The sequence below is a fragment of the Dermacentor variabilis genome, chromosome 4, assembly GCF_050947875.1.
Source record: "Dermacentor variabilis isolate Ectoservices chromosome 4, ASM5094787v1, whole genome shotgun sequence".
NCBI classification, from domain to species: domain Eukaryota; kingdom Metazoa; phylum Arthropoda; class Arachnida; order Ixodida; family Ixodidae; genus Dermacentor; species Dermacentor variabilis.
Genome location: NC_134571.1, coordinates 61,976,359 through 61,996,697, shown reverse-complemented (window position 1 = coordinate 61,996,697; position 20,339 = coordinate 61,976,359). Strand labels below are relative to the sequence as shown.

Here is a 20,339-nt window from a genome sequence, read left to right as displayed (position 1 = left end):
CAGTCCTATTGTCGTGACAAATGTCTTGTTCAGTGATGTGTCTGTGCCTCTTGATAAGATAAAGTCATTGTCGAAAAAGTTTGCGCTATAACTAGACAAAGACGAAAGGAGAGAACACACCCTTCGACTTTGCCAAGATTTACGTTAAATTTCCGAAGCCAATCAATGCCAAGTTTCTCAGACCACTCACCTTATTGGCTTAAATCGCAAGAACTATATAGATATGTGTACAGAAAATGTATAAAAGCGAGATCCGCCAAATCCTTTTTCATTCATTTAATCATCCTTATTCACCCTCATCCCATTCCCATGTATGCCCTGAGGCGTTTACCCTCGTATTGAAAAAAAAAGTTAGTTGATAAACATGATGGAGGCAAGATTGTGCCTCGTGAAACTGGAATAGGAGCTGTAGCAGAAGCGTGACGATTGTTACTTCACCAGCGAATAGTGGTGTAACATGCGCGACAGCGTTGGAGCCGATTTCCACCTCCAGAAGACTTGGTAAACGGAAAAAGCGAGAACACACACGGTTCACCAATAAAGTGATGCCGTGCTCATTGAGTATAAGAGTCACAGCTACGTCTTATACCAATAATAAAATATGTTTCAGCACCTCGGACGCGTACCACGTTCCAATGCACGAACAGGAGCACCCAGTACTGTAACGTTGAAGAGTGCAAGCGCAGGCTCGCGCATTTGTGTTTTGACATCTTAGCACCTACAGGACCTTCTCAAACTGTGTGCGGTATTCTCAAACGAAAGCAAAGTTATGAGACTGAGTTATCTGAATAAGTTTTGTGAATAAGTTGTGTATGTGAAGTGAGAAATTGTGTATACGTATCCTGTGGTGTCAGACAAGAAGCGCCAAATAGTCGTGTGTACAGCTGCTCCTTGAAAGATGTCACCTAGTTTACCCGGTCCGTAAAAGCATTACAGTTCAGGAAATACCGGAACATCTGAGAGAGAGAGAGAGAGAGAGAGAGAGAGAGAGAGAAAAGCGCGCAGCACAGCGGAGCGTTCAGCGGAGCAGCGCTGCTGATGCCACCCTGCGACGTTGTCGTCAACTACCAGCATGCACACAGAACTGTAATATATATATATATATATATATATATATATATATATATGCATGTGGGTTAGCATGCGAATTCTGCAGCATTGCTGTAAGAGTGCGATAGTGTGGAAGTGAAGCCAGACAAAGAGCAAGTGACTGACGAGTCCTTCCAAGCGACTATCACTAAGCGCAGAATATCGGGAGCTCTCATTTTGCACCGCGGTATGTTTACTTATTACTTCTTACATATTATTTTTTTTAAATTCGACATCCCGCTCCCACACGGCGACGCTGTCGAAAGCTTGGCGATGCATAGAGCCTGTATCGGATCAACAAGTTGGGCTTCCCTCCCGAGAAAACGAATCGCCGGCATTGAAGGGGTTCATTTTATGGAATGAGTTTCTTCTGCATTAATTTTTCTTTTTATCGAACGGCTTCCTTTTCATATTGCGCTGAACTCCCACACCTTCGGCTTAGTGCGGACGAAGCCAACAATGTTTGTTGGCTTCTTATGATTTGGCTAATAATAATCGGGGCCCTCGGTTTCCTTTCTTCGCGCTCATTACATAGTGATGGGTCTCGAATCCGGCAGCTCTGATGCCTTCAGGTAGCATGTGTGGGTTTGTTGACCAGTTGCTTTCACCCAAAAAGTTCACGTACGACGTTACACCTGTGGTAGATAGGATGTTCCACATTCACAGACATGGCCGCGAGTGGTGGCGCTGGCTGACACTCCCAGTGTTAGTTCTAGTAGTCAGTAAAATTGCTCCAGAAAGTGGATGGGAAAACATCGCTGCGGTAGCTCAATTGGTCAGAGCGTTGCACGCGTAATGCGAAGACGTGGGTTGGCATCCCACCTGCGACCGGTTGTTCTTTTTTCATCGCCTTTCATTTCCACTTATTTATCATTTGTTCAATTCAGTTAAGAACTACAAATAATTTTCCCTATGCTGTCCTTGGTGCTATAGCATGTTGGCTTCTTGTGATTTTACTAATCATAATCGGGGCGGCCGGATTTCGATGGGGGCGAAATGCGAAAACACCCATTTACTTAGATTTAGGCGCACGTTAAAGAACCCCAGGTGGTCGCAATTTCCGGAGTCCCCCACTACGACGTGCCTCATAATCATAAAGTGGTTTTGGCACGTAAAACCCCATAATTTAATTTTTTCTAATAATCGGGGCCCTCGGTTTTCTTTATTCTCGCTATATATATATATATATATATATATATATATATATATATATATATATATATATATATATATATATATATATATATATATATATATATATATATATATATATATATTGTGAAGAGGAAATGCACTTGGCCTAGGGCGCGAGGAGGGACGACGAAGTCAGAGTAAAGCAGACGATCGCAAGGCGCAAGGTCGGTCTCGTGTTGCTTCTCTCCTTCACAATGTGTGTGTGTGTGTGCGTGCGTGTGTGTGCGTGCGTCTGTTAAATCAAATATATAAACGTAACACGCACGACGACCTCCTAAAGACACAGCAGTAAAAAGACCTAGATTAGCGTCCACGAGCCCTTTCTATATTTTTCTTCGTTGTTTAATGGCGGTGAAGAGAAATGTTTGCGGCACTGACTTTCCGGCAATCTAACCTTACCGAAATCAGACCACTGGTGCCAGGAGCTTGTCGTATGAGCGTGATGCGCAATGAAACGTTCTAGTCGTTGAGAAAGCACTGCGGGAATCACTAAACCTTCTAAAAGTGACAGGAGCACTCAATTAAAACAGCCGTAAGCCAAGAAACCCCAACTACAATGATACCATGCATCGTATTGTTTCGATAGCGCGAGCTCATAAGATTTTATTTGGCACAATGGCATTATATAACGTGAAGATTGCTAGGCTTGTGTATTCTTAATAGGTACAGGCTTACACTCCTTTCTTTGTAGGCCTGCGCTGAGAACCAAATGGACAAACAAACAAACTTTTTATAAAGAACGTATCTTCATCAGTCTTTCCACAGGTGACTCATAATACGCATTTTATGTTATTCTTCTTGCTCCTAATTACAGTAATGATACTATTCAACACCTGACGCCTCGCTGCATCGTACAAGGTTTATGCTTTCCAACGCTTTCGCCGAAAACTTTCCCGCCAGATTGTGTTGAATATTAGTCGCATACTGACCAATGTTTCCGAATATCTGTTACAATTATCACGCGATCTTTTTTTGCAGATTGATGATTGTGATAGACCACGAGCCTTGAAAAAAAGTGCGCTACGCCCCGGAAAGCGGTTAACAGCTTACGCATTTTAAACCAAGTTTCCGATAAAAGTTCCGCTAACCGTCCGCTGCAGCGCAGCTACTGACTTTGCTTGTGGAGACGAAGCGGGCGCAAATCGACACTCTAGAGCGCGCAGCAAATCTCTTACAAACACCCCCCCCCCCCCCCCCCGCCCATGACGCTGTGTGCTGCACGCGTTGGCGAAGGTTGCGTGAGGCGTAGCAGTACATCGCATTTCGACGCCATTGCAACACGCCCCCAATCCGTCCCACGCAGAGGCGGCCGGCCTCGTCGCCTTTTACAGGTACTGCCAGCCTGTACGCGAGGATACATTCTTCGCGCCGAAATGGAAATGTGTTTCGCTGACCTTCTGCGCTTACATCTTCACTTTGTAGGTGCCAGAAATAAAAACGAAAGGAGGAACATTTCCTAACGGCAGCGACGGAAAAATAGAAAAGGTGTTTTCAAGGTACGGTGCACAGATCCTCGTAGATTTTTTCGGAACGCTTTACAGTAAGCGAGCAACTGTTTCGACTTTTACGTTCTATCTGTCTTCTTTACTATAGTCATTATTTAGAGCTGACCAACGTTTGAAATTTGTTGTATATGGCTAAACCTAAGGGAGAAAATGGCATCACTGTTGGTGCCAGTTTCGTACAAACTCATTTATTTAGAAAAAGGCAATACTGAGGTGTTTGTATGTATTATAGGGAGTATTTCTTTTTTTTATTTTCTTCAGATGCTTGTTGAGCGAGAGCCTTCAAATTGTCCTGCGACGACAGAGGCTTCACTTATATCAGTGAAACAACCTTTTTGTTTTCCTTCTTTTCACTCTAAAAGGACATCCGCTCCATGGAATGGAACATAGTAGCACATACACCAAACTGTCCACGTGTATACTGTTCACTGAGGAGTGATGCCCTTGAAAACAGCACGGTGCTGGGGAAGTTAATGCCCCGATCGATCCCGACCAATTTTCTGGGGAAAAAGAAAAAAGAAGAAGAATGGCTCCCGAGATGGGCCTCCTCGGTTACGTTGCTTGCCGCTTCCGATGAACTTGGCCATCCCGGCGATCCGTGTTTTTTTCCCGTCGTCGGCACGGTACGGCCCCGAGTTTATAAGGCTTCTGCAGCGCGGCATACGGTGCGCCGCGGGGAAATACCCACTTGCACTCTGCTGGCCTCCCACTGGGAGATACTTCGAACGCTTTGAAAGGGCCAAAGTGCAACCGATGTCAAAATTTCGTGTCGTGTATGCTCTTTTTCTAACAAGGTGCACTAGGGTCACCGTCATCCATTCTACAGGTGCCTGGCTCTCCACAGTCCTTTCCGAGTGATTCGTTGTGAAAGTGGCTGGAAGCTACGCCCCCCTCCACGTCGGCGCTCGGAAAGCTCGCACGTGTCACGTGGCCGGGCTAAAGCGCGGGACGTCTACAGAAGTCGATCGATCCTCTGAGCCGAACAATCTACAAGGCGCCTCGAAAGTAAATAGTAGATGGTTAAGTGACATGACCGCGCAGATCATCGTGCGCGTCGCCTGAACGAGGAAGTGGACAGGCATCCTGCTTAGCGACAGCGCTGAGAGTCCGGCAGCGTGAGAGACAGAGGGAGAGACAGCCAGATAAACAGAACGGTGTGTTCAAATATTAGCCATGCACAACAGAACGGGCGCGTGAAGGTGGTCAGCAAATACGCATGACGACTGTACTTAACGTTGTGAGTGCTGATCTACGCAGTCTAATCAAACGCGATATTTACACTGTTATAGGGGCCCGAGCACATGCGCTCCTTTCCGATCTCACTTTGAAACCCTAAAATGAGAACAAGAGGTTGCGATCCGCTGATGTCAACCGACACGACCCTCGATCGATTTCAATATCTTTCAAACGTCGATTTTGATAGAACGAGCCGAGTTATACACTAGCGTACGTAAACAACGATGACGTTTGTGTACAGCTTGCGAAAATGGAGTGAACAACCTCTTCAAGCAGGGATCCGAGAAATGGCGTTAACACAGGCGTAGAGTACGGTGAAAATATCGCTCAATATGCAGTGAAGCTATCGCAAGTGCAGACGCCCAACGCGAATGCAAGGCTATAGGATATAGTGCGCAAGAGGATCGGAACCTCTGCGAGTCTTTTGCGGAATCTGAAGCGACCACATGATCTTTGGCGAAAAGTAGCAAACTCGGTGAGGTTGTTGCGAGGATACGATTGTATGAGCTTTTGTCTCACGCCAGATTTTCCCCACTGTTCACGCCATATTTTCCAACCTTGCTGATAGCATACTCTAGAAAGTTATCAACGCACTTATACCGCCAGGATCAGGCCGAAGGTGACGTTAAAGCACTCCACCTTGTCACATATCGAAAACTAGAATAGGTGACTAGCAACGAGACGTCGCATATTAAACTGTTCTTGCTGCACTAATCACAGCTATAAGAGACGGACAATAAGACTTCGTTTGGTCTGTGGCAGCAAGTGCACCCCCGGATAAAGAAAGAAGCGAAACGAGGAAAGCGTACTTTTATTTGCCGCAGGCGTTTCGTGCACTCTGGCTGAGCTTGCATCTGCGATGCTCTTAGTGCTATGATGTGATTTATTCCTTTCACCGTCTTCCTTTAGTGTACTCGCTTGTTTTTATTTCTTCACCTTCTTCACGGCGTGAGTTTATTATTGACGCAGTTCGGATAGCCAACTGTTTGGCAACCAGTTGTGTCATGTGCTCATTATTTGAACAGCTACAATTACGACGAAGACAAAGACAACCACAACCTTTCCTTAGGCGGATTACAGGCTTCCAAACAGGAATATCGTAGTTTCTTTTTTTTTTTAATTTGGCTGGGCACCTTTCATGGTTGGTTTCTTTTTTCATTACATGCATAACAAGAACGAAACCGGACGGTTTCTTCTCAGTAAAAGCTTCACAGGACTACTGTGTCTTCCATAGTAGTAGAAAATCCGGTGCCTCTGATAATCATAATGTGACCCCGCAAACTTCTTTCCTTTAAAAGCTTGCTACGAAGCGTTGAGCCTCACAGAGGTCTTTCACAAAGAGAAATGTACGCTCTACGCCGATTCAGGTGCGTTACTTTAGTGTAGCCATCGTTTAAAGAACTCTGAAGTACATTTTTGAACTACTATCTAGACAATCACCGCTCTAAGAGCACGGTTATCAGACCCTTGGAGAGACTGTAAATATAGTTTTCAGGCCACCCAGGCCTCATGACTTTTTAAAGAGTACGGGTTCGGTATCTAGACTTTGACTGCAGCCTACCCGTTATATTCTTTATCTTTTCCCTCCATCCTTATCGTCAGCGATCTTGTACCTCTTTCTTTTCATATTCTCCTTCCCTTTTCCCCTACCCTTCTACCTGCCCTCCGCGAATGTGGCTCAGGGGATATAACTTAGGCAGACTTCCCTGCCCCTCTTATCATTAAATTCTCCCTCACAAACACACACACACACATGAGCATTCCAGAGATTTTCAAGCCCGCCAGTATCTACCCAGATGGTCCTTCCTAGCGAAGTTTTCAAGTTAACGTCATATTCTTCAAGGACAGCAGTAAAATTAATGAAGGTAGGAAAAACTTGGAACAATAGCTCCGTCTCAAAAGTCTGGCACAGAACGAGAAAGGAGTTCTTTATTTTAAACAAAAGAAACTATATTCGATCAAATTAAGGCAAATCGACTAAAACGTTCTTACCGACGTTCTCCACGGCTTCCGTAAAGAAAGCTTACACGTGCGTCCGCAAATCAATCAGTTCTAGAAGATTATCCGGGGATTTGAAGTACGTTTCATCCCCTCTTCCGTTTACTCTTTCTGTAAATAAGTTTCGGGGATTTGTTCGGCTTCACGGGGATGCGCCGCTCGGGGACCAGCCAGACAGGAACGGTGGACCGCACTCGCTGCTACGAACATCACTGGGGATTTCAGTCTATCGGGATCCTTGTTTTCATCACTGTTAAAGGTTTACCGCTACAAAAAGTCAAAAGGCCCTTCGCGTTTCTATAGTCATTTCCAGTTCAGGGTCTTAGTGTGCTAAAGATGAACACAACGTTTCAGTTCCCAGCCTCCTTAGCATCGCTTTCCCCTGGGTTCTAATTATACGGGCTGGACCTCCCCGTCCCTGCGTCAGTGCAAGTACGCACTTAAAAAGACATACGACAGTCATTAAATCTTTCAGGGTTATTATCCATATCGCCGCGGGGGAATAGAAAAGCCAATACTGTTTTCGAAGTACCGTGCTGGCAAAGAAAGTAGCAAAATTGGCCCATCTCGCGTTACTGTTGCAATATGAAGTCCACGATGTCGTTTTCTTTATTCGCATTCTTTACAGATTACTTATTTAGTTTTCAATAAACAATACTTAAAATATCACGCGCGAGTATATCTTCAGTGCACATGCGATGAATAATTGCGGTGTCTTGAAAGCGATTACATTCTATTGGAGCTTCGTGCGCAAACTCGTGAATAAATTTGCCATAGCGAAACAAAAGCTCATTAAATGAAGCAGGTATTTATTGGTTACATCCAATAATAACATGCCGTAGCAGCAAAGATATTAAACCTCGAAGCTTTCAAGCGGCAGCATAACGCTCTTGGACTGTGTTCTCGTTGTGTCCAGGTGTCATGCTTCTTTGGTGTTGTTTTCTTTTTTTTGCCTATATTACAAATTGAATAGGTAGCCAAGGTCACATGCAACCCCCGCCCCCTTTAACTCTCGGCGCATCAGTCTCTCTTTTTTTTTAATCCCCCATCTCCTCTCCTCCATGCAGGATAGCCAACCGGATGTCCGTCTGGTTAACTTCCCTGCATTACTCTCTCTCTCTCTCTCTCTAAGAGCATCAGTTACAAATTGACGGTAGTAGAACAGTGTACACAGCTGATACTACTGGTGATATCGCAAGGAGTAGACGAAAAGCAACGCAATGCTATTCAGAGTTCGTAGTTTTACGAAGACGGGAGAGCAAGGACAATTCGTAACAGCCTGCAGCTGGCTAAAGATGGTGAGCAGCCGTTACGCTAACAGGAGTCAACTATTAAGTTTCAGTGCAGACTAGCGCGAAAATTTTGTGCGCACTCGTCAGGTGAGGCAGCAAGCTCGACCGACGACTCCTGTATTTGCTCGCGAAGTAACATGCGGCAATATATACATTGAATGTAGCGACTGCATGGAGCCGAATATTTACGTCACGACTTTTATACTGCCAACTTTTACGCCACAGTTGGAAGCAGCGTGACGACAGAATAACAGTGGTAAGGAGCGTGCCGGCACCATGAGGGTGTTTCGTCATGCCCGCTGCCTCTGCTTCCAGCCAATAGGGGAGCAGTAACACCGACGTACCAGAAAACGACAAGCCGATGATACCGAACAGACGAACTTAAGCTTCGTCTGCGAGTTGATGTATACTACAATCATGAAAGTGTGCTTGACGAAGAACGGGGAAGGCTTTATCAGACGAAAGGCGAGGTTGGCGGGAGAAGCATATGCGTCTAGCCTGCTACTCCACACTGAGGGAATGGAGAAGGAATAGAGAGGGGAAAGAAAAGGATGAATGAAGGATTTTCAGGCGTAACTTTACAATGAGCTAATAATTTGACGACCAGTACTGAACGGCTTCCACGTATTTCCTTACGCAAAGTGCGCGAGCTAGTGCGCTGCATACGCACCACACTAACGCATGCAGGCGCACAAAACTATGTACAGAGCCGTTCTTTCTTGGTGAAATCACACCACTAGCTTTCAAGCATTTATACCAGCTTTTGATTTGCATGGAAGCCTACAGAACGATGTCTAATTAGTAGATGTTTGCGAAAGGCAGCATCTACAGATTCGCCTTTTCTTTGCAAATCTGAAAAGCTATTGAAATTATATTTAAAAGACTATTATTTAGGAGTTTCGCCTACGAGTAAAGAAGCCAGCACATAAGTTCACGAAGGCTCGAAGAGAACCCCACTTTTGTTATTGTCTGAAGCTGCTGTTCTGGGGTTGCGCGGAAACAGTTGAGAACGTTGGCTCTTCCCGTTATTCGCTGTTCCGTGACAGATTTCGGAGAAAGCGAAAATAGGGTAGTTGCGCTACGCCTCGCAAATGTAGACACAGGAAATAACCGTCTGGCCATGAATGGGAGCAAACACGTTCTGGTCGATTTCTCACGCCTTTGTGTCCACATCCTTGTCGCCGAGCTTTCACTGCCGCGGTCTGTCTTTCCTTCATTATTTCATTTGCTTCTTTTTTTTTCACGCTATTTCGCCATTTGTACGGGTTTTCTTTGTGACCACCTTAAGCGATAACGTTATCCAGAGACTCAGGACAAAGGAAAACCCACCTCGACCTTGTGTGCCGAAGTTCTGTATGCACCAATAGTACTTTAACCCCGTTGCATTTTGTTCTGCCTTTGTTTGTTGTTCGTTTGTTTGTCTTCAAGAGCACGGCAGCAGGCGTTCTTGGGGTGACAGTAAGGTACCACAGGCCAGGCAACTTAAACATAACACATCTTTGGGAACCTGAAGTACGGGCGGTAACGTTCATAATCACACCTTTGATTCAGGCTGTTTTATGCCGTTTTATCTTAGATAAAACGGCATTTGTAAGGTCTTTAGCACAACTTCGAGTTAAATGAAAATATAATAAATGCACGGTTTTTAACTAAAGCTAACAGAAGTCGACTGTGCTGACTACTATAGTCACTTCCCTGGAGGGAATCACTTGGTTGTTTTCTACTACTATAGTCACTTCCCTGGAGGGAATCACTTGGTTGTTTTCTGGTTTAGTAACAAACTAGTTTGTTGCAACGAGCTGCAAAATATGCATGCCTGACGAGCACGCAACACGAAAAAGAAAGAAAATATTTACTCCGTTATATTTTCCTTTGCCTGCATGTCATGAACGTTACAATTGCTTGCTGTTTGCTTGAATAACATATTATACTGTCGTACAAACTATTCCATATGCATAATGTGCCGGCAAAAAGAAACATTGGATAGCTGTGCTCCGAACTTAAGATAACGATAAAGAATTACGTTGTACATTCGCGGTGTCTCGGGTGCACGATGCCCTCTTCTTGATTTATTCATCTACGCCACCATACAGATAGAAATGGAAGTTTTTCGGCTTCAACTACTGCATTTCGAAACCACAGCTCCAAGGTTACTTTATTACCTAGCGCTCAAATTACCAAGTGGCACTTTCCTCCAGACTAAATGAGCGCGGCATAAAATGCGCCGTCGTCGTTTGAAGCACCTCTACATCGGCATATAAGCTGCAACGAGAAGTCTATATATAAAGGTGCATCGCCGCTCAACAATAAGCCTTTTAGCACTGATGCGCTTAAATCGATCAGAAATTTAGCAGAAATGTTAACACATTCGCTACAACATGTGCATTGATGTCAAGTTAAAGAACAAGAAAGTGAAGTTATGTAGTAGTGCTGCTGTGTGTGTATCAAGGGTTCTGCTTGTTCTTCTATGCTCCAACTACGTGCATTAAGTGCACAGGACTATAAGTGTGACTATAACACCTGTTCATGAGACAAGTATTAGTCGGCGCCCGCAACTGCACGCCAACGTCTCCTTCTATGTTGTCAATTTAAAGAGAGAGAAAAATGTTATGAAAACGCTAGAATGCGAGTATACATATGTTGGGGGCGATGCGATCGTTTCTTCTACGTGTAATTTCTGTCTCTCCTTGCGAAAATCAAATATTTTTTTTGGCAAGCCGGCAACGAACGTTATCATCGTTTCCAATATAGCTTGAAGAAAAAGCCATCAATCAGTCACTTACCGATGTACATCCAGCAGAGCAGCAACCCGTAAAGAACGGCACATTCCCACGAGAAGCGGCGTTCAAACGCCCCAGTCATTCGCGCCATCATGGTCGCCCACGCTGAAGACGACGGCAAAATAATATTTGCGTAGGAACGCACCAGAAACTCAACACACGGCGACCAAACTAAGAAGCAGTGTCAGCGATGCCCGGGAGAATGGCACCGGTGTTGAGGGCGACCAGCAAGCACTCGTGGAACGTGGTCACGTCGAACGGCAGCGCGCGCGCGGCATAGCTACGTCGCATGCCTCGGCGCTGATCCAGAAACACGCGCACTCGAGTCCATTAATCCGAGGAGGACACAACGCCGAAACTGGCGGCGAGGCCACTGAGCAGGTGATACGCGCCGACGAGAGAGACCGGTTGTGCGCGTGTGCGCGAGCGCGTCGCAAGTAGTAGAAACCGCTATCACCACCACCGCGTCGAGCGCATCACTGTACTAGTCGCGCAGGCTTGGGTGAAGCCGCCACCAGCGAATCACACACACCGTTCAGAGCGAGGCGCACGCAGAGACACACCGGAACTTCCTCCGGCGGCACAGTGAAGAACGAGGAAAAAAACAACGAAAAAGACACGATCTCTCTCCCTCCCTACACAACGTCACCGGGACTTCGCAAGGAGGACTAGATCCGAGAGAGGGGGGCAGTTGTCGCATCCCCTCAACCCAACGCCTGCCGTCTCGTCGATGCCCTCAGTTCTTTAGTCATGTTGTTTTCTTTTGCCACCACCCGTACCATATTTTTTTTCTTGGCTCCTTTCCCAACGGAGCACGCACGTCAGCATAGGCGGTTTCTCCTTCGTGCCGGGCCTGCCCCGGGAATTCAACAACGTGAAAACACTCTTTCCTTTTCGCTCTCCTCAAACGCCCTCGGGCGTTGTTTCTCCTTCGACAAGACTGGGGTGCGCGGTTAGCGTTACGCAAACGTTCACTACGGGGCTGCGTCCACTACGGCCCTGCATGCGGAACCCCGTGGGAGAGGGCAGCTGCCCCCCGTGCACGCACACGCACAGACATATACGTCCTGCCGGCAGCAGCTGAAGCGTAACGGCAACGGTGAATGCCGCCGGCCACCATACCGTAAGGGACCGCAGCCAAATGACCACGTGTGTGAGAGCTCGCGGTAAAGGTAGCGAGCGGGCTTACTGGCACGGTGCAGTGATTTGAACAGGCGGGGAGGACCGACAGCGGCGTCCTGCCGTGCCGACGTGTGGCCGTTCCCTGCAGCCAGTGGGGTCGGACCTCGCCATATACCGTTGCTCTCAAGTCAGATACCAGGCCACAGTCGTAACGCATGGCTCAGCGTGGGCGGCACCATGGCGTTTCGGAGCACGTCAAGAGTTCTGATAGGAAAGTTCGGCAGCTTTTAACGAGGGACTGGGTTGAAGCCTGAAGGTCACGCATACAAAGACGCGGGCCGCATGCTCGATCATCCCGTTTTCCACGGTCGTAAGTTAATTTCTTTATCTCATTTCTGGTGCCGAATCATTCTAAGACACCATCGTGTCTAGCGAGGACTATGGGAATTTCGGCGGGGAATTAAAGGATGAGCGGAGTTTCGAGAAATCTAACTTATCTCGTACTATACAGCTATCCCCGTTTCTAAGAGAAGGACGAAAAAAAAAAGAAAAAAAAGATGTATCAGAAAAACCGCTGTTTCTCCCCTATTTAGCAGCGTCGTGAGGACATAAAAACAATATTCCGATCTTGGAAGTTCATATAAGACACTAACATTGGCTAATGTGTGTGTCTGGTCGAGCAAGTAAGGAACAGTCAGTCTAAATGAAGAAATAGCGCTGCAGCCACAGGCCATACGCCGTTCAACTGTCTGTTATTCATTCAGCCATTCTAATTATTTATCTTATTTACACTTGTACTGACCCTTTTCCTCCTTCCTTCATTCTGTGCGTCGGTGGTGAACTTATAAGCGACACCGCCACAGCAACTGCTAAATAAATGTATACCTTAAAAGCAATTTTCACACAACAGAATCTCAACAAAACAAGAACTGTGTGATGTTAAGCAGCGACTGAGTTTATAGCACGGCTCCTTCGTTCCTAGAAATGGCACGGAGGTAGGAGGCTTATTAGTGTTGTAAAGCAGATTTAGCCGGCAGCGCCTTCTCTATAAGCAACAACAGTTCAGTGAACGTGGCCGAGCGCGAGAATTGTAGAATGAGGCCTTCTTCCATCGCGTGAAAGAGAACAATCTTTTTACGTTTCACGGACGACCTCCGCGGCTTGCGACACTCCGTGTATAGGGCGTTTGGATACCACCAAACTTATCAAAGGACTCTGATACCACTCCTGGCGACCTGATCCTGGTGACAATTTACACCCATGCTGGTTGGAAAGGCGACCCCCGGGAGGCCACTTCACCTATGGTCACCCCCCCCCCCCCCGAATCCTACCGGGTATCTCAAGCCCACACGTACCACGAACCCACCAGCGTCCAAATGAGCTACATGCCGTGTAGATGGCGACACTATAGTTATTCGGAGTGAAGCGAAACGCTCTCTCTAGACCTTTTGACACAACGTGGGAATCTCACCATACTCTACGACAGCACTGAAACCATCATGCGGCTACAGGGATGGGATCCAACCGGTTCACTCTCTGATTTAATCAAGAGGGAATGCAAATCACTTCAAGAAAGACATGACCTTTGATTTCGCGTTCACTAGATTCCGGGACATGCGGGCAGCGTCGCAATCGAGACGCCCCTCGTGTTTGCGAGCGCGCGAAACCGCACGCCCTGTCCATTTTCCGACTACCCGGTACCATCCCTAATCGACGTAGACCCAGCGAGCCTCGTAGCACAGTAGAAGCCGACGGGATATGAGGCTTTAATGGGCGTTATCCAACTAAAGAGCACCCCCTCCCGAACGGCCTGCCCAGGGGTGCGCAGGTACTTATCCACAAGGCCCGAACAAGAGCCATCCTAACCGAGGACGTGCTGAACAAGTGGCACTCCTACATGATGGTGGCTGATAGAAATGATGACGGCTCAGAAAACGGCACTGCCACACACGCCAACCCTCTGAATCCCTGCCCGTACTGAAACCACCATCAGCCAAGACATAAAGCACATCCCGTGGTACGGCGAGGGCTTGCGCCCGCTCAGGGAGAAACACGTCAGACTGGTGCAGTTTTAAGAGGCATGGACGACATCCCTTGACCACAGGAGCGATAGGGAAACGCTGCTCTCCCTGTGGAAGTTTTCTAGCAGATCTGGCATTAGAAAGAACGAATCTGATATGTCTCAGCACCTCTCAAATAGCCCCGCTCTTCACTTAGGTGGCAGGCCAGTCCTATTATTTCCGAATAAAAATTTTTCATTCATTCTTGTGTACAAATCGAGGACGTGCAGTCCGAGATGCTGAGGTTGTTTTCTAAATCCCTGCTCCCTAAACCTAGAACACTTCAGGAGAAATAATCAAGCTACCTTTGTTGTGTATGTACATCCTGTGCGGCTGAAAAAACAACACCTCGGAATATTATACACTTCAGGTGGCTACTTTGCACAAGAGAGGCGGAAAAGCTCCGTCATACTTTTCTCAGAACCCGAACATATCTATTCGCTTGTCTGTAAAGTATACAGAGTTCCACAGATGCCCCTTCCGTATACGACCCGCGGTGGCACTTTGGTGAACGGCACCCTGGTTATGAACGTAGGTCATGACTTCGATTACAGGCGACAACCGCATTTCGAGCTTGCCGGAATACAAAGAGCTCGTTAACTTAGGTTTAAATGCACGATAAAGAACACCTGATGACCACAACAAATCCGGAGCTTCTCACTAAGCGACGAAGCCCATGTTTGCCTTTGTGATATTAAGCGTGACCAATGAATCAAATAAAGGTCAATCAATGAAATAATCTATCTATCTATCTATCTATCTATCTATCTATCTATCTATCTATCTATCTATCTATCTATCTATCTATCTATCTATCTATCTATCTATCTATCTATCTATCTATCTATCTATCTATCTATCTATCTATCTATCTATCTATCTAATCCACTGAGAGTAACAGCGAAGTAGACGATTAGGTTCGCAGCGCAGGGGATGATGATGTGCTTCACTAAGCTGCGGTCCATTTAGTTCTGTATGGGCACGGTGCATTCCCGGCGACTCACCCGTATAGCAGCAATGTGCACCAGGGAAGTCAACGGAAACTTAACACCGTTCAAAAACGGTCGATAGCGTTGAGTGAGCTTCTTTTTTTTTTTTTTTAGATACGGCCAGATGTAACCCATTAGATTGAAAGCACCAATTTCTCACGGAGCTCGAGTGGTGACCGTTCACACCGAAACTTCGTTCGTATGAAAACTCTGGGACGCCGAACTTGTATACACGCGGATGTCAGTGCCCACTCGCTCAGCGCGGCAAACGTATACATGATCCGGCATGTGGACAAACATGCATACGTGCTCCTGTTGTGTTCATGGTTTATTTCCGAAGCGAGTAACAGCGCAGCTGGCGGGAAGCAGAGCAAGGTGAATCAATTTCCTCCCAGTGAAGTCAAACACACCACAGGTCGTACCTGCCCCACGCGGATTTCCCACGGTCGGGTGCAGACGCCGCCGAATGCTTCACAGGGTCTGTGGTCGTGGCTCCGGGTCGTCGAAAGACTCATCAGCTCGAGACCATTAACCTTCCTACTCCCCCCCCCCCCATATTGTCTGTTTCACTTCGGCAGCTGAAGCCAACGGCATTACAACACACAGGCGGAATGTAAAGAAGGATATAATAGGAAAGGGGGTGGGGGAGGGGCGGGAGGGGGCAAGCGGCGGAGCCAACAGGTGATCCTGCTGTTTCTGAACGCATACGAACTTTTTGTCTAAGCGCGTCCTGTTCGACCGTGTTTGGTCGTCGCAGGTGTAGCTGGGCGCAAAAGGCCCGCCACCCATGCAGCATCGGCGTCTACGGCCCGGAAAATGGCGTTTACTCAGCGGCGCAGGCGCGGACACTGAGCGCTCCATCCCGTCGGAAATGAAGTGGAAAGGGAAAAGCTGGCCAAACATGCGCCCTCACCAGGCACTGAGGGGAGTCTAATGTGAAAGAACAAGAAGCACACTTGGAAGCACAGGAAGTAGATAGATGGAAAACAAGGGGAGCCACAGCGGGTCTGTCGCTGGCGCTTCACCGCATGACGACGAGACATATATTGCAACGTATACGGTTTGTTCCGGAGTGGCTGCGAGGCGGGCCTGTACTGGGGAGCGTCAAGTGTCTGGACGTTCCAGGCTTGAGCGATATACTAGTGCTCGTAGTTATGTGTACGGTTATGGTTGTCCGCTGCAGTCGTGGAATGCCCTATATAATTACGTGTGCGGCGAGGTGCAGGCGGTTTATAAAGGGCAAACGTGCTCGCCCGCTCGCGCGACCACCCGCTTGTTTTTCATCAGCGGGTAAATTTGTAGGTACGCAGATAGACAATAACTCACCTCCTGGTGAGAGCACTTCCTCCGCAAGTACTCTTGCTTTAGCGCTCAAAGTACAGCGCTATCCGCGGCGCTGGACAAACTCGACAACTGTCCCCTCTCGAAACATAAAATTTTTAGACCCTGGACCCAATCGACAATGACCCGAGAGGCTTTCAGATGCTCTACTTTGTTTCTACACACCTTTTACCTCTTTCTTTTTCCGGGGGGGGGGGGGGTCGTGGTTGTTGGGACAGAGTGAGAGCGTTAACTGCCATAACATTGTGTACTTTCGCATTGCCCTCATCTCTAAGCGTAACGACTAACTCGCGTAGTAGAACACGGAACGCGGAGAGATCCCACAGTATACCCTCACTGGTGAACTACGCACTACGACAGAAAACAGTACGAAACGATTAAGCCAAGAGGAATCACATTTCAGGCACGTAAAGCTTCGCTTTGCGTCACTACATTTGACACATTCTCACACATAGCTGTGAACATGAGCAGACGCCGTAACAATATGTTCATTGCCGTCAGCACGCGCACACATCTGCATCCGGTTCTGGCAACACATCGACACATAATGTTTTTTCTTGTGACAGAGTTACCACTGATTATGCTCTTCCTCTTCAATCATACCTATTTTAATCGCTTATATTCAAGCTACATTGCAAGTACAATCCATCAACCAGCTCGCCGTCAAACACGTGCAGAGAGGTCCTAAACCCTGGCTGTTCCCCGCGAGAACATTGCGTCCAAGACCAAAAGAGCCGATCCCCACGTGTTCGCGGGTGGGTCGCAACAACATCCAGCGTGCTCACATCCAGCGATATCTTGTTCGAGCGCATGCTTGGGAGCACGTGTATGTCAAGCACGTCGAGTCGACACGCACCACGAGTAACCGCTCCGGGCGCGGCATCTATGTGCGCTGGTGCTCATCGGCGTGCCGCGAAACAAAAGAGGGACGTGGGAAATCGTAATCCGATCTATACTCTGGCACACGCAGGGGGCTCGCCGAATGCCTGTCGCCGAATGCGACGCGTGCTGCACGGTGAAGACAGACGGAAGGAGGCGCTCTCGAGCTCTGCGCGATAAGAGCCCCTTCGCGACGCGGAGGCGCGAGAGACGAGTCCATTTGGGCGGCACTTGCGCGCGAAGGCGTCGAGCCGTCACGACCTCGACCGCTACGCGATCCCCTCGGCAAGCGCTTCAAGATGTGGCCCGGAAGGGAACCCGCGCCTCTCACACATACGAGCGAGCAGCCATGTAGGCAATCCTCGAGCGTCGGCTTTTGCAACCTGCCGCGTGCTATATGTACAATGCGTGCACGTTCAGTACAGTACTGCATTATGTGATAAACGTCGACAGTAACATCTAAGATAATCAGACATGCGTGCGGTTCGTTATCTTCGGTTAAAACATGACGAGAACGTGAATACGTTCGTGAAAATTCAGTTGGTACTAAAGGACGAAATAACCAACTCAAGAATGGTGATTATAGGCCGGTATATTATAGCGTATCGATCGCAGGCTTTTTTTATTTGATACGACTGTTACGCTGAATAGAAGGTCATAAAGTAAGCCACGTTTTATTAAAACACATATGTTTCCAAAGTAATCGACGTAGGTCCTCGAGCGCGCAAAAACGCCTCTTAATAAAACGTTCCTTTTCTTTGATGCAGAATTCTCAAGGCTGGCGACATTCGTGCAGATTAAGCAATGTTTTCCTCCGATGAGCCTTCCTACAAGTAATCCTGTAACGGCGCAAGGCAGAGACACCAAAGCGTGTACGAAAGTGGCACATACTTATCATCACAGCCGACAAATGAACGCAACACCACACAAACACTGATGTCGCTTTATGCATGTGCCCCATACCCGAGTCACACTATGACAATAACCTCATGATTGTGCTAGGTCATACAAAGAAATGTGCGGTTTAGTTTCATTTCCTTGATGATACAGAACGGACAATTTTCATCTCATTTTCACAAGTTTTCATTGTTTTACGCGCACAAATAAAGAACATAGGCGAACAAGGAGGATACTCTGTCGTACGTCCCAAGACCCAAACATTGTCTTTGACGTACAGCTCGGTGTTTCTTGGCGTTCGCGCATTTTGGTCCCAATTTCGACACGTGACCGTGAGCCCTCGCTTAATACAAAAAGTGGAACGACTTGTCCAACCGGGAGGTTCTCACTTGGCGGTCAAAATGCAATTTGGAAATAACAGCCGTTTCGTTCCCATGACATTAAATTGGCTTTATTGTGATGTCGAAAAGCTAAAAAAACTGTTGAAGCCCTTAGCAGAATCAACGCAGATAGAACAATTTATGAGTTGCATAGCGTAATTTTTGCTTTCTAAGTGCCTCTTCCACGTGCGTGCCACCTGTCTGAACAGAGAACCGGTATACTTGGCCAGTAGCTGCAAGGGGCCCAAGTTTTCCCACTTCATGGAGGCGCAATTTTCTTTGACTGGAAGACTCGGAAGTAGAATTTTCTTTGAACTGAACACTCGGGAGTCAAATTTTCTTTGAGTGGAATACTCGGGAGTCGAATTTTCTTTGATTGGAACACTCGGGAGTCGAATTTTATTTGAGTGGAGCACTCAGGAGTCCAATTTTCTTTGAACTAAACACTCGGGAGTCAAATTTTCTTTGAACTTAACACTCGGGAGTCGAATTTTCTTTGACTGTAACACTCGGGAGTCGAATTTTCTTTGACTGGAACACTCAGGAGTCGAATTTTCTTACGAAGCTGCGCACGCTGGAGCTACCTAAAAAGTCGACGTCGGTATTATCAGCTGCAGCGGCTCATGAGGAACTCGTAAGAACACCAAACCCGTCGAGTGAAGCGAAATTGTTTTAGCGTCTGTAATATAGAAAAAAAAACGTGGTTAACATTCGAAATCACACTTGCGAAAAGAAGCTTGTTAGAAGCGGACGTGTTAGCTGGTGCCTCTTCTTTGCTTCCCTGCAGTTGATAACAGATGTATATACACCAGTGTCATATACGCTATGTACATGCTAATTTGTTCCCATTTATGTCACACGTTGAACGTTAGTTGTTGTCTGCAGCAAATGTGACCGTACAAGGACGTGGATCCTCGTCAGTTTCATTTAAATATGAAGTATGTCCATAGCTTCTCCGAACAAATGTAATTTTAGCTCTGCAACTTATGTAAAAGGATGCGAACAGTATACTCCTAGAGTTTAGAAGTATGGTTGCTTGGTCTAGTTGGTTAGATACAGCAATGGCGGTCACAGCACTGGAAGACGCGGACAGTTGCCCTGTTGTCTCGCTCTTGTCGGTGTCTTCCAGCACTATGACCCCCATTGCTATTACTTCTGTAGGCTTCCATGCCTGTTCAAAACCAATGTCCTTCCAATAATTTAGAGTGCAAACGATTTGCCAAGCGTTCATAACGCTAACACTGCCTGTCTTACATGGGTTGTGGTGCTCCAAGTTCGCTGCACTTCGGCTAGAAGCACTGGATCTAAGCGGCCATATTAATAGAGCAGATCCGTCCTTCGGTCGAAGCCCATGGTGTTTTGCAAGCGCTGTCAGCGTTCGCCGCAGATTTTGATGTTGTTGCTTCAGGTGGCGTTTACCTGACACTCAGTGTCGACAATAGTTCTGTCTGAATCGAGAATACTCCACATGGTATAAATGGGCAGGATTGTGCTCGGCAACTGACCCACTATGTACTGCTCATTTAGGCCAGCGAAGTCGGCCAAAGGCGTATTCTCTTTGTCGTGATCATCATCAT

At 47.1% G+C, this 20,339-nt stretch overlaps 1 protein-coding gene across 2 annotated transcripts in view; it reads right to left on the bottom strand.

Annotated features, from left to right (window-relative positions):
- Pvr (PDGF- and VEGF-receptor related) overlaps nucleotides 1–20,339 on the bottom strand; it is an 85,286-nt gene that overhangs the window by 48,149 nt on the left and 16,798 nt on the right. Inside the window, exon 1 of one of the 2 annotated variants that reach the window (XM_075689282.1) lies at nucleotides 11,098–11,682. The exons of the other annotated variant lie outside the window; for it this stretch is intronic. Within the exon in view, the coding sequence (XP_075545397.1) occupies nucleotides 11,098–11,188 (91 nt within the window). The 5' untranslated portion in view covers nucleotides 11,189–11,682. Of the gene's footprint in view, nucleotides 1–11,097; nucleotides 11,683–20,339 lie in introns of those variants that run through there. 2 annotated transcript variants of the gene reach the window in all.